This window comes from Lithobates pipiens, unplaced genomic scaffold, assembly GCF_037356315.1.
Source record: "Lithobates pipiens isolate NorthernLeopardFrog02 unplaced genomic scaffold, aLitPip1_a1.2 Scaffold_23, whole genome shotgun sequence".
Lineage (NCBI taxonomy): Eukaryota > Metazoa > Chordata > Amphibia > Anura > Ranidae > Lithobates > Lithobates pipiens.
The window spans coordinates 231,067,282-231,082,653 of NW_027507785.1; the positions used below are offsets into that span (position 1 = coordinate 231,067,282).

Genomic DNA, 15,372 nt, shown 5'->3' on the forward strand with positions numbered 1-15,372 from the left:
TTAAGGGGCAACAAGGAGGATCCTGGAAGAGAAGAACAGTCAAAATGGAGGCTCACCTCCCCGATACAATCCAGACAGTCCTCCGCTGCTCAGGCCGGCTCAGCATCGTCAAAAAAATGTGCACGTCATTCCCTGCAAAGGTAAAGCATAGTGGACTACTATGCGTCGCATAGTAGTCCATTATGTGTCACTTACCTGACACAGGAGCCAGCGAAGTCACCGATGTCCCCTGTAGTCCAGCGCATCCATCTTCTCGGTGGGTCTCGCTGCTCCTCCGCTGTCATTCCGCTGTCATTCGGCAAATATCGCAGTTGACAGCGGTGCGCTCAGTGTGCCTGCACGCCGCTGTCTACGGCGCATGCGCCGTAGACAGCGTTGCCTGTCTTTCGGCAAATATTTCTTGGACCTACAGGTAAGCCTTAATCTAGGCTTACCTGTAGGTCAAAGTTGGTTGTAAGGGTTTACAACCACTTTAATGTCCGCCTATCGAATAGTGTCCTCCCCGTACTACGCAGGCGCAGCGCTTGCGCAGTACGGAGCACAAGGAGATTCTGAAAATCTCCAAAGATGAACGGTGCCTGCGCCGTGAGTCCAGGTGCAAGCCCCACCATCCAAGTGGACATAGGGCTGCACATAGAGGGTCCCTCGTGGGCTCGCTTCGCTTGGCTTTTTTTTTTATTCTAACTCTATGTCCACTTGGATGGTGGGCCTTGAACCTGGACTCACGGCGCAGGCGCCGTTCATCTTCGAATATTTTCGGAATCTGCTTTTCATGTGTACTGCGCATGCGCAGTACACAGCGGTCACTATCCGACGGGGGACAGCATTTGTCAGGACACCGGGATCAGGCTCATCTGACAGCCCTGATCCTGCGGCACACTGGTTGAGAGAGGGATAAGATAACCAGGCGGGCCGTTCAAAACCTGTCCGCGATTGGCCCAAGGGCTGGACTTTGGGCATGCCTGCCCTAGACTAAACCAAACTTTTCTGCCTGTAAACGCCATTTATGTGTAATCAGTTGCAACGTGAAATCTACATACCTCAGCTCATACAAACATATAAGTGTGTTTAGGTCTTGTGTGTGTTCAGACGCAGTACAGACCACTTACTGCTGTCATATATAGTTTTTAATGGTATATGGCTATTTTTATAATTTATCATTATTATTATTATAATATAAATAATAATAATCGACCCCTCTACAGCAAACGGAATCCTTCTGAGCACCACAGACCATTCAGCTTCCTGACACAAGTGCCAATTTTTTGCCGCAATGACATTCAATAAACATTCTTGATAATCAGATAATTTTGTGAATGCAGACAATGCCAAGATGACCGATCCTGGCAGATTTAAAACAGGAGTAATGGTAAGGGGTGGGGTTTACAACCCATGTCCTCCAGCACCACAAAATGCAATAGAAATTGCAATAAAGGCACATGGGTATAAATCTAGCCTAATTTTTGTTTTAAGTGCTTACATGCAGTGCCCGAGGCTGGATTCACACCTTTGTGTTGCAGTAACTTGTGGAAACACACTTTTATGAATGTTGGTGGCTTGGTGCCCAACAGTACTATTCAGTCTAAATGGCACCGCAGCGCATTTGCAGGACACCCTACACACAGTAACACACTACCATGCTGTTGCTGCACATTAGGCAGCACATTAATGTAACTACGCTAAACTCCTGCCGCAACCAAAAGAAACAAAACATTGCCCTTAAAAATCAGTTCTTTGATTTATAAACCTAATCTGATTTTGATTGCTCTCTTGCAGAGGTTACGCACAGAAAACAGGCTTTTGAAGCAACGTATTGAAACCTTAGAGAAGGTAAGCTATTTTAAAACTTTCTACTCACTAAATTAACTAGACTGTTAAATGTGTACTGCTTTGGATTAAACTAATTAAATTGTTTCTTATACATGCTAGAGGCTACCCTGATCTGGTGCCAATGTTCAGCTTGTTGTTTTCACTTAAAACTAATGCACTGATTTGTGCAATAAGCTGTATTTTTTGCACAGTGTGTGAATCCACAAATATCAGTCCCTGGAGTGTATTGAGGGTAGGTGAATTTCAGTTATGTCTTCGAGTGAAAGTTCTCCAAGTGATTTGTCTCATATGTAAGGACAATGTCTCTTACCACCTCCTTCCTGAATGGCACTACAGTTATTCTAGTGGTCTTATTTTTTATTGTGTACAATGAGGTTGATTTACTAAAGGCATTTAGGCTATTTATTTTGCAAGAGCGTTCGGCCCAGAGCTTGGTGAATGTGTTGACGTTTCATTTTGCAAAGAATATCAAGTCGTGCAAAAAACACAGCTATTTTGCTTGCATGTGATTGGATGATGGCCGTCAGCAGCGCTTTGCCTCATTCACCAAGCTCTGGGTAAATTCCCTTGAAAATGCAAATTAACTTGCAAACTGAACAGCTTATTTGCCTTTAGTAAGTTGTCCCTAATATAACTTCTCATTCATACCTATGTTTTTATACCATATGTGTTTTCCATATGTTAATGTGCTTAAAAGGTATTCTAATGTCAAGGCATGTTGGCTTGGGTCATGCTGTGTTGTCTGTCAACATGCATCTGAACCCATGTGTTTTGCTGCATTTCCATTGAATATAGCATAAACCCATCAAGCAAAAAGTGTAAAACTAGCCTTTATGCTCCAGTGAGTAGGTTTAGAATCCTTCTCTGTCTAGTTTCTAGTACTACATTGTCCCCTCTTTTATTAGATTTATCCTCCGTTTTAGTGCTGAAAGTAAATCCTACAGGTTTGCTTTTATCTGGTGCTTATATCCAGTTTGGTTGACTAGGATATTTATAACGTGGTGTTGCCTAGGCTTTTCAGCATTAAAAATATTACACAGGTTATTCGGTTATGTTAACCCATATTACAGTGTATATAAAAATGTGTGTTTATTCCATGTTAATTTGTGCACCTATCTACTCCATGTGAATGAATGCATCTTTCATCCATAGGCATAAATAGTATCACCAATGTGGGAGCATGTGTACTATTTTCTGCTGCATCTCATAATGTTACTCATGTCAACCCATTAGAATGTCAATAGTTTCTAAAATGTCATGAAAATTGTACAAAATACTTAATTTTTTATTTATTTGATGTGACATGTACAATAAAACTGTAGCTTCGCAGAACATACAATCCACATGAAGTAGTACATGTTCAGCCTGTGTACATGTACATCTAGTTAAGAGCAACATCACTTAAAACAGCAAATGGTTAAGACCATATTTGGATAGGTAGCAACATCAAAAATGTAACAGCGAATTGTGGAGCCCTGAGTGGACCGTGTAGATGACAACCCAGGTGTAGAAGGGGGTCCCTCAGACATACACGTGATGATACCAGTACATGAGAAGACCTAGGGTGGGATGGTTAACTAGAGTCTGGGCGTCCTCATTTTTAATAGGTATAAAAAGGAAAACTGGGTGAAAAGAAGAAAGGAGACAATAGAAAGATAAATAGGAAGGGGAGGGGAGAAAAAAAAAAGGATGGAGGGTAGAGACGTGGCGAAAGAGGGAGTCTCCCTGGGAGCAGAGTGCATCGGTGCAAACCAAGCATTGGAGCTCACAAGCACATGGAATGGGCTATGCGTATTGCAGGAATTCATCAGAGAAGCTGAAAAGGTCCCAATAAAACCACTTGGTCTTGTGTTCCTCTGATTTATCTGAGTGGTAGTCTGGTCCTCCATCTGTTCAATGTAGTTTACTCTTGTGATCCATTGGTCAACTGTAGGTGCAGACTGTTGCTCCACTGACTTAGTATGCGTGCTTGCGCGGCATTAAGGAGGTGTTTGAGAAGCGATTTGTGATAGCTTTTCCTGGATAAGGGGTAAGGTTGAATAAAACTGCAGCCAGGTTATCACATGGGGAGATATCTGTAAATGTATGAATCCATTGAAGTACTGGCTGCCAAAAGGTTTGCAGCTGGAGGCATTCCCAAACTTTGAAAAATGGTGCCCCAGAAGGGGTTTTGCATTGCCAACAATGATCAGATTGAAGGAAATAGCTTTGCCAGAACCAACATGAGTTCTGTACCAGCGCATGACAATTTTGTAATTTGGATTCTTGGCATTTACTGCAGAGGGAGGACTTCTACGCACAGAAAAGAATGCACTCCTCCTGAGGTTCAGTGAGAGTAACCCACAGATCTGTCTCCCTCTTGGCTAAGGAAGGTGGGGCAACAACGGCATGGAGTTCTAAAAGCATTTTATAGGAAATATAGAGGGACCCACGAATCGAGCCTTCACCCAGGTAGAGCTCCTCAAATGAAACCAACAGGGGAAGAGTGCAGGCTAGGCAATGAACCCATAAAATATGAGAGCTGGATAGCTCTCCATTGATCTGTTGCAAGAGGGGTTCTGCTAGTCAGTATAGTCTTAGCGGGAGCCCAATCTGGAGGTTTCAAGAAATGTGAGGCCCAATAGAGAGACCTTTTATGATATGAAGACCTGATTGATAATCGTTCTCCTAGGAGAAAGAAAGGTAGCTAAGGCAGATAATCGAAAAAAACCTGTAAATTTCTGTAAGTGGGGCCAGTCAGCAGGTGTGAAACCAAGTGAGCAACTTGAGATTTTCCAGCCCAGGGCAGGCCAGCCAGTGGAACATGAGCTGCCTCCTGTTCCAAAACCACCCAAAGTTTTAGATCGCTACTCTGTACTTATTTAACTTGTGTAATTACCCCTTTTTCCCTATGAAATTAGAGTTTAGGCTGTCAGAACACAACAGCTCAGCGGGGAACATTGCTGAACTAAACTTGTAGGGTAAATACAGTGGCTTCGGCCAAAAAAAATTGTAGTATGCACTCAGTTTAAATCTCCTCAGGAAATTAGGAACTCGCACACTGATGTCAGATCACATCAAACTTTTTTCTAAAAGCCAAACAAATCTCACTACACTACCCCACCTCCCCCCCACGAGCTGTTTCCAGCTTTAAGTTAAGCTTGATCTAACAGTGTGTAACACTTGCTTTCCTGCTCAGTTTGCGAAGCATGGTTTGGTTCCTTTTGGTGAGCATCTGGTTATAGTTGTTTATAAAGGCTTTGAGATATGACATCCCTCTAAATGTCTAACTAAACCTATTTACTACCATTTGTTGTCCCTGGCTGTTAAAATGCCCTCCTTACCCATTGCCCAGGCTTGAAAGTCAGGATTCTGCTGTTGGCCTACCTTCTCAGTTCTCTTTGTACAGAAAGGATTTATTTAGGGGAGCCATGAAGTTCATCTTACAGCCAAGAGGTAAAATCTGGTGAGCTGAGTTACAACACTGGCCCATTTTCACCATCCAAGCATCTTACCTTTTGGAAATATATCAGGAAAGTGATCAGAACTAGAGCAGCGATCTCTTTTACAAAATCAAATGTTCTATCTAGTAAACCTTTAAAAAAGTACACCTACCCTGAACTGATATACTGCTATTGTCTAATTTCTAAAATCTGTATGAATCCAACTGTAAAGTCTGCTTAACACATTTTCAGTCTGTTCTTCCAGTGTGTAAAATAAGGAATCCATCAGTGAACATGATATCCCCCATTATAAAGCCTAGTTGAAGTAGGCTTTGGACACTAGTTCTAGAAAACGCTTGCCTGTGTACTTATTGTCACTATACAAAACTATCAAATTGTGTACTTACATGCTGTTCATATTCACTCAGTCACTATGAGATTAATTTTTTGTAAAAAAAAAAAAAAAAAAAACCTGGTTGATCTGCTGCTCTTTATCACCACCTTCTGTTTATGTCCCCAATTCAGCCAGGTATTTTGCAGCTGTGGTGGCAGCTCTGCACATGCTCAGTTTTCAGCTATTTTTCTATTGAGCACTTGGTCCCCATCACACACGAGCAGTCCATGTGACTATAAAGTACACTCGATGGTAAATGACAGCCCACTTAAACTCCCTCCCCCATGCCCATAAACCAGCTTAACACAATGGGGTGGGATATTACATGTAGATTTTATGGTGGCTTCACCTCCTCTTATTCTAAGAGACAGGCTGGAGGAGCGTGACACAGCCTGTGACTGGCAGAAATCCGCACACACCATGTTGCTGCTAAAAAAATAGATTTGATTTCAAATATATATATATTTGCATGACCATTTAAAACTATTTTATTGATATTAATTTTTACTCGGTATACCAAAAGCTTTTTTTTTTTTTTTTTGAGCATGTGACTAGCGGCAGAGGACTAGACGCTCCTCCTGCTTAGGTTTCCCTGCAGACAGGCTGGGAGAAAGCTGGGTCATGTGGGAAAAGAACTTACATTTTATTTTATTTTTAATTAACATAATTGCATCCATATGTCACTATTCTGTATTGCACAAACGTGTTTTCACAATGTGCCGCTTACATTGTCTGGTTTCTCTCCTTGTTTGTTGGCATCGGTAATCTGAAAACTGCATTAAAGGCATCTAAATTTATGACCTAAGCAAGAAATGTGGTCAAAATATGAAAAATGGAAACGCGTACAAGCTAAAGGTGCTTTTTTTTTTTTTTTTTTTTTTTTTTTTTTTGCAGGGAATTTGATGTGAATGAGTGCCTTTTTGGTTTATGCCAACAATAATTTTGCTGTTGTGGAAACAGTTGGGCAATGTTTTTTGCAGATCTTTAGAAACAGTTATTTCTGTTCTTAGTCTGTTCGTCCAGAATCCGTTTTGGGCAGAACATTGCAATCTTGCTGTAGGACAGGTTCTAAAGAGGGTTTAAAAATGCATTAATGATTCCATGCTATTTATTCCACCCTGCACATGTCATTAAATTATCTTCTCTCTATAAAATCTTTTTTGCTTTTGCACGACATCCTACGCACTTCCAAATTTAAAAAGCTCTACCTCCTTTGAATCTATTGAAGCTATTTTTTAATTTTTTTTATAAAAGTGAAGTCCATACACCTGCTTTTTGAGTCAAAAGTATAACCAATATCAAATATATATTTAGAAAATTATATCAAATCATTTTTGTCCTGCTAATTGCAGCAACCGTTTTTTTGTCTTAAAACACTCTTAAAACCCCTTGTTTAGTAAGTTTCAAAGTCGTTGTACTGTGAAATTGAGGCCACTGAGAAAAAAAATATGGGCTTGAAAACTTTTCTGTAGTTGATTTGGGGGCAGAAAACAAGGGAATAATCCTGATGTTAGCGTTATGTCAGGAATGAGGGGGGAAATCGGAAGTTGCATTAGTAAGCAGGATCAACAATTCTGTTTGCTTACCAAAAATCCCAGCAGCTTTTTCTAAACTTTTGGTAGCTAAAGACTTTGTCTCTCGGCATAATCAAAGGAGGTAGGCGATATGCTGACACTACACACCTGATTTATTTTCTGGTCACTTTATTTTTCATCTGTCTCTTCTGAAATTCTTTCTGAATTTTTCCCTTTTCATAGGAAAGTGCATCCTTGGCAGATAGATTGATCCAGGTATTGTCACTGCATTTTATCCTCAGTAAAACCTAAACCCCAGATGGTATAGTATTTTAATGTTTTTTTTTTTTTTTTTTTTAATCTGGGGTGATGCATGCTCTATTTTTACATGCATCGAAGTAAACTTCCTTACCCCCTCTAATTGTAAAAGTGTAACATTTTTAATAAATTAATACAAAATCATGGTGAACTGCACGTTGCCCTAATCCAATGTTTCTAACCCCTCCATGCTCTTTTTTTTTTATTATTTGAACAAAACTATTGGTCCAACTAATTAACATTTTTCTGAAATGATCATAAAAACTAACTGCATTGCATGAGTCAAGCTTGATCATTTTGCATGAACTAAAACCAAATGGGAATGACAAATCTCATCTTCATTATGCTTGCTCCATTTTTAGTTATTGAACAAGCTCCAATAACGCAGTCCAGAATTAATCTGTAAGTTTTTAATTGTAAAAGCTTCTGAGGGGTTTAGTACACAGCTGTTACTTGCGCACAGAGAGGCAACCATTTTGTATTTTGACATTTTAAGTATGCAGAAGTATTTATTTTCTTTGGAATGGGAAACCTAACTTGGGCAATTTAGAATATCTGTACTGAAAATATTTGCTATTTTGTTTTATTTTTTGTTTTTTGAACAGTGCATTACTTTTTGATGTTTCATAACCCTACCTTCCAAAAGCACTTTACCGCTGTTGGTAGACAGCAGACTTTCGATATTTTATGTGCTTGTTTAGTTGTCTACACATTCCATTTACCTAAGTCTTGTATGTGCTCCAAAGAGGCAAATAAAGCCTGGCCTCGTATCGCTTAGTGCCTGCCCTGATTAGCCATATTATTGTCAATGGTTTAAGAAGCGTATGGCCTCCAAGTATGGGATCGTTCATGGAGCTCTTTCATGATGCTGTACTAATCAAAGGGAGTGCAAATGACAGCTTTTTTTGAGTCATTTAAAAAAAAATCTAAAACAACCTATTTTGAAAAATACATTTGAAGTTTGTGCTATCTGGGATAGACTGTGGAATTTATGATGATCTGTAAAATATCCCATTTATCCCAGACAATAGCCTTTAAGTTGTACTACAAAATGGCTGCCCCACTGTGTGTGTGCTAACATATGCACTTTAGGTGTATGCTTTGCTGTGAGTTAATTGTTTGCACATGCCCTCAAAGCATTTTTTTATTTTCATCTGGATTGCTTAAAAAAACCTTCAAATTATGTCCAAAGGGACAAGTGACAAGGGCCCAGGAGGCAGAGGAAAACTACCTCATAAAACGGGAACTGGCCACCATGAAACAGCAGAATGATGAGTCCAGCGGTAAGCTGGAGCAGGCTCACCATACCATCGGCGATCTGCTGCAACAAAAGCAATTGGTAAGAAGCCTGGCTGCACTTTATCTCACTTGTGTTCTTTTTCTTCTGACCTTGGTGATGATTTAATGTTTTATGGTGTTTGGAAATTATCTTTCTTCACTCATTTTATATGTAATAAATGCTGTGCTTATCATTGACTGTGTCACCATGTGAATTTTGTGTTGCATTTGCAGTTATATTTGGGTAGGTAAGGTAAAAAATTAGAAAGGATGAGGTCTCCTGAGTCATGCAAAATGTGACCCAGGCTTCCATGATTGGTATTCATTTGTGAAACCTATTCAGATTTGGCCGCTTTGGTGTTTTGCATTAATCCAGGTTGTTTTAATGCAGCCCATTCATTTTGAATGGACTGCTGATGCACCAGAGCGAGAAAAAAAAGGGCACTATATTTTTTTAATTTTTTATTGAAGCAGTATATTACAATACACAGTTTATCTTTACCATGAATTGCCATACAGGCCCACCAATGCTGTATTTAGACCTGTCAATATTGAATGAAATGCCTTAATGGTGTTAGGACGTTAGGTTGTAGAGTGTCCTTGAAATTCAGGAGTTTGTGATAAGAGTTCTGCAGAAAAAGAATTGCAAGCTTACTCAGTGGTAGTAGGGCATACCAAGGCTTCACTAATAGAATGTTAGGTATGATCCTATTCTTCAGGAATACATGGCAGATCCTCATTGGGAAACCAGCCTTCGTCTTGGTTCATTTAAAGAACAGCTGTAATTAACATTTTTAAGACACAAAGAAACGTTGCAACAATGGCAAGCATGTATTTTGTCCTATAAATTCCAACTAAATCTATTACCTTATCTTCTACTTTGAGCTAAAAAATCACTTCATCACTGGTGGTGTTTAGTACCTGTTGAGAAGACTACTCATCTTGGTTTGTCTGGTTGTGTCTGCATCCACTTGCAGCCAACCAAACCGTTGAATTTCATGATCACTGCTTGTCATTTTTTTGGTCACGCCTAATGTCTAGTTGAACACATGAAGTATGTTTGCTCTGTAGTCTGCACTGTATGTGTGACGCTGGGGAGGGAGTTCGAAGCATCCTTCTACGTACGTTGAAGTCTTGTGGCACTCCTTCCTTTAAAATGGTGCAACACTACATGGTTTAAGAAGGAATTATAGAATCTTATTTAAATGTTTCCCCCAGACCGCTTCCGTACTCCTTGAAAATGCTGGAAGTACAGAAAAATCTGACGCTCAAAAAATTCACTCAATCACTTTCTGAAGTGTTTTGACAATGCTGCACCTTTTAGCTGAAATGTAGTTGGAGTGGGACTTTTAAGGTGCCAGACTACTTGGAGAAGGTAATTAAGGAGATGTATGGGGTTTCTAAAAAACAAAACAAACACAAAAACATGCATCTGTACTCACCTCTGTGCTACATCTTTCACCCCATCGGCTCTCAGACTTTTAACTGAGTGTTCACATGACTGCTGATTGCTCAGTTCTCAATCTTCTTGGAGCGGAGAGCAGCTGCTAGCCGCACTCCGAGAGCCAGCCTTCAATCGGGCAGCTGGGTGATTCCCAACAATATGGTTGGGATCCTTCCAGAGGCTAGATCGGGTCTGTGTCATCCACCAACAGGCTAAAGCCCCCCTGTCCGCTGATCATGGGTCCCAGGAGAGCACAAGGAAGTGTAGTATAGGACACCTCCCCTGTCATTGTCCTCTATAATTGAAGGGAGCAGTGTTCTGTAATCCAGCAGAAGGGAACTCGCGGAGGGTTGACAGCACCTCTTGGCATTTCAGTGCAGCAGAGGCATAGATGGCAGCTCCGTACAGGTTGTTTTTCGCTCCCTAAATTTCTGACTGTGGCAATGGGGTAGCTTTTCTTTGTATTTGCAGCCTTTTTAATGAGTTACAATATTGTAAAATGTGCGTGAAAGTGTTATATTGTTTATTTTGCCCAGACCTATGCATTAAAGCAGAAATAAATTCTCGCAGGCACAGCATATTTGCACATTATGGTAGACTTGCACGCCAAGGCACCCCTTCCAGCAATGCAACGGCCATGATCTCCTTCTTTCGACACTGCCTCTGATGTCTTTGCCCAGTCACCTTCGAGGTTTGGTGTCTTTGGCCATTTTGATTGGGCAGACTGGAATGACCTAGCTCCCGCACATGTGCACTGTAATTTATCACCACTCCAAAGTTATATTGAGAATGTACTCTGAGCTGTGCAAGCACAGATGTTCTCACTAAAGTGGCTCTACTATGAACCAAAACACCTCAGTTTAGCTCAGTGTTTCTCAACCTTTTCCCAGTCAAGGCATCCTTTTTAATATTCATTTTTTTTTTAAATTATTCTTTTAGATTTTTTACTTTTTCAAATACAATATAAAATGCATTATTCCACAAATTCCAGCATTTTTTTAATATCTTAATGGTTATACATACTACACTAAACCTTTATAACCCCTCTTTATTTGTTGCGGCCTTTATTGTATCTAAGACTTCCCTCCAATATTTTTTAATAATGGGGCAGTCCCACCATATGTGGGCCATTGTTCCTGTTTTTTTGCGCCCTCGCCAACAATCTGAAGATTGCTCTTTTGCGTATCTACCCACTTTGTCTGGAGTCGCATACCACCTTGCGAGGCACTTAAAATTCATCTCTATAATCGTATTATCTACCCCCGAACAGTGAATTAATTTAAATATTTTTTTTCTATTCAGTACACTGCATTGTGACCCCCAGATCACTTTCCCATTTTCTGATGTAAGGCGGGCCCTCCAGTCCGTCCCCCTCTGATAGCATTTTATATATTTGGGCTATGTTATTTTTTAGATTTTTTCTCTCAAACAAAGCCGCTCCAGAGGCCCATATTCTTCGTCTCTTCGCATTGGATGGGGTAATTTAGCAATAAAATGACTTAACTGAAGATACCGCCATACATCAATCCTCATGAGATCAGTGTCTGTACTCCGTGCTTGAAAAGAGGCTAATTTACCTTTTTAATATATCTTTTACTTGTGCGTATTCTTTTATTATCCAATTACCCCCCACCTCCTGTTTCCCCGGTATGAAATAATTGTTTTCCTTGAGAAAAATCAAGGGTGAGTCATAACTCCAGTTATATTGTGTGTGAATTAGATCCCATACTTTGAGTGCGCTACGTGTTAATTCGTGTGTATTTAAGCCTATTTGCCTATACTGTGGAGGATTCCATATTCGTCCTAATTGTGCTTGACTCATTACCTTTTCTAAACTAACCCACCTCTTGTCATTTACCTCTTTAGCCCACTCCACCACCCGTGTAAGAACCACTGCATTGTGATATTTTTTACGATCCGGGACTGCCAAGCCCCCGTTTTTTTTTTTCACCCTGCTTAACACCGCAAAAGCAATTCTCGTTTTTTTATGTTGCCATATATACTTTGAAATTAGTCCTTTTTAAGGTTTTAAAAAAGACCTGGGGGAGCGAAATAGGCAACATTTGAAACATGTATAAAATCTTTGGGACCAGAACCATTTTAACCGCATTAATCCTCCCTATCCAAGAGAGGACATGTTGAAAAATTTTTTTATTTCTCTTTTTATTTCATCTAATAGTGGGGTATAATTCACATATATTTTCCTAATGGTATCAGAGAGGTAAACTCCCAGGTATTTGATCTCCTTATGCCAAGGGAAGCGGAACGCCGTTATGAGTTTCGCCTCTTCCTGTCTACTAATGTAAATGTTTAGGATTTCGGATTGCTGAGGTTTATTTTCAAATTTGATATTTCACCAAATTTTTCCAACATCCCCAGCAAGTTCGGAATCGTAATCCTTGGGTTAGTAATGTAAAAACGCACATCGTCCGCGTATGCTGAGAGTTTGTGCTCATCTTTTCACACCCTGATCCCTACTATGTCCGGATTATTACGAATAGATGCCAGTAACGGTTCCAGAGACAATACAAACAGGAGGGGCGACCGTGGACACCCCTGTCTGGTACCATTTTCCATTTGAAATTGGGAGGATGATTCTCCATTTACCTTTACCGAGGCCTGCGGGTGATTGTAAAGTACTTTGATCCATCGGATCATTCTAGGCCCGAAACCCATTACTGCCAAAGTATCTATCATGAGTCCCCGGTCTACCTTGTCGAATGCTTTCTCAGCATCCATCGACCGGAATAGACCTGGGGACCCATTCTTTTTTAAAGCTTGAAGAAGGATTAACGACCGCACACCATTGTCCCTGCCTTCTCTTTCAGGTATAAAACCAACCTGGTCTGGATTCACCAATTCGGTCATCTTTTCCTTCAGTCTGGACGCCAACACCTTGGCGAACAATTTGGTGTCGGCATTCAGTAAGGCTATCGGCCTGTAACTTGAGCATAGTGTGCTGTCCTTACCCTCCTTCGGTAACACCGTAATTGAGGCCCGCAGAGCCTCTCTTCCCCATTTCATATTTTGTACCTAGGCCGTTCATGTATTGACAGAGCTTAGGGACTAAAATCTCCTTATATTTTTTTTAAATAGAGTATCGTATACCCATCTGGTCCTGGACTTTTACCGGGAGCCGAGTCTTTCAATGCATTATAAATGTCTTCTTCTGTTATGGGTCTATATATATAATATCTATCACTCTCTTTTAGAAGCGGCAGTTTCGCTTTATTCAAAAATTCTTACATTTTTTCCTTTTTCCCGTTCCCTTGTACCCCTTTCTGACCTACATTATAAAGTGCTTCGTAATATTGCTTGAACGCCTCCGCTATCTCCTTAGTTGTATGAACCGTCCTCCCGTTCTTATCCTGTATTTTATCTATAAAATTGATCACTCTTCCTTTTCAGCTGTCTCGCTAGATGGTTTCCTATTTTATTTCCCCAGTAATATCTCTCTCTAACTCTCCCCTCCAACGTCCTCCTTGCTTCCTGGTCCCCCATATCTTTGAGTTTCTCTCTTATTAACCAACAGGTGGAATAGTTCCTGCTGTTGACCCTTTTTGTTTTTTATGTTCCTGCTCCAATCTGTGGACCTCTTTAATTAATTTTTTCCCTTTTCTCTGTTCTTTCTTTTTTTTTATTCTTGCACCCATGGAGATGAGGATACCCCTAACACGTATACTTTATGTCCCTAATAAAGTCTGTATCATTAACCGAGAAATAGAATTCTATTTCTTTTCGAATTATCTCTGCGACTTTCTCGTCCTGTAAAAGGTTCTCATTTAGTCGCCAAGTGAACGGTTGTCTATGTATTCCAGGTATCCTAATCTTAAATGACACCGGGGAATGGTCTGATAGAGATACTATTCCTATCTTGGTTTCCGTCACTAAATCCAACAGTCTATGAGCACCCCCTGTAGATAAAGAGTGGTGCAGCCGAACCCCCACCTGATCCCTCCACCGATCCTCCGCCACACCCTTCAAAAATAAGGGCAAAAAAAATAAATAGAAAGCGAGAGCCGACATAATCCCTCCCATCGTCCAACGTCCATTTTCAATGATCTTCCCAAAGTTCATTGGGGATCTTGGGGTTTGGGATTCCTAATTTGTTACAAAAATCCTCCAATTCATCAAGGAACTTTAGTCTAATTGTTCTTCCGTCTCTCTGGACTAGTAAGGCCGCTGGGAACCCCCAACTGTAACTTATATTTGCCCGTCTCATTTGTTCTAATAGAGGTTTTAATTGTCTTCTGCGGGCCAGGGTACCTGCGGACAAATCTATAAAAACTTGTAACGTTGTTCCATCATATTGGAGCGGGGGCAATCCTCTAAGTCAGGGGTTTCAAACTGGTGGCCCTCCAGCTGTTGTGAAACTACAAGTCCCATCATGCCTCTGCCTGTGGGGAGTCATGCTTGTAACTGTCAGCCTTGCAATGCCTCATGGGACTTGTAGTTTCACAACAACTGGAGGGCCGCCAGTTTGAGACTCCTGCTCTAAGTTTACTCCAGATCTTAACTTTGTCCTCAAAGAGGTGAAATTTTATAATCGCGTCTCTCGGTACTTCTTCCCTCAATCCTGGGGGTTTCCTTACTCTGTGCACCCGATCTATCCTTAATTCTTCTCCTTCCCCTCTTCCCAGTATAGGGTTAAATATTTTTCTCATTTTTGCCCCTAGATCTTCCCCCTGCTGTTCCGGCAAGGCTCTAATTCTCAAATTTTGACATCTGCTCTGGTTTTTCCTGTTCCTCAAGTTTATACAAGATATCTCTATGGACCATTTGCATTTTCCTTACTTGCGTTTTTTAAATCAAGTATTTCCCGGGCCTGTTTTCCTGTTAATTCCTCTGTTTCTTCGACTCTCCTCAGCAAATGGCCCATATCCGCCCTTACAACTGAAATCTCTGCTTTAATCGTATTTTCTAATTTAGTGAACATTTCCAACGTTTCACCTTTCGTTGGGATTTGAGAGGTGTCCCTCTGCTCCCTTATTTTTCCTTCCAGGTCTGAGTCCATCTCCTCCCCGGAGGTGTCCCCTGATACCCCCACCTCTTTCTTCCTCTCCATTACCCCCTGTTTTTTTTTTCTCTAGTCCTGGACTTTTTACCCATGTTTCCTTAAGGTACTTCTGGATCATGCTTGTATTTAGACTCTTTTGGGGTTTTGGAGTCATT

The 15,372-nt window shown here is 40.7% G+C and overlaps 1 protein-coding gene across 2 annotated transcripts in view; it reads left to right on the plus strand.

Annotated features, from left to right (window-relative positions):
• EVI5 (ecotropic viral integration site 5) overlaps positions 1-15,372 on the plus strand; it is a 212,970-nt gene that overhangs the window by 50,675 nt on the left and 146,923 nt on the right. The window contains exons 10-12 of one of the 2 annotated variants that reach the window (XM_077452914.1): positions 1,777-1,830; positions 7,404-7,436; positions 8,671-8,817. In XM_077452914.1, the coding sequence (XP_077309040.1) occupies positions 1,777-1,830; positions 7,404-7,436; positions 8,671-8,817 (234 nt within the window). The remainder of the gene's footprint in view (positions 1-1,776; positions 1,831-7,403; positions 7,437-8,670; positions 8,818-15,372) is intronic. The other variant, XM_077452915.1, reaches the window with a different exon arrangement.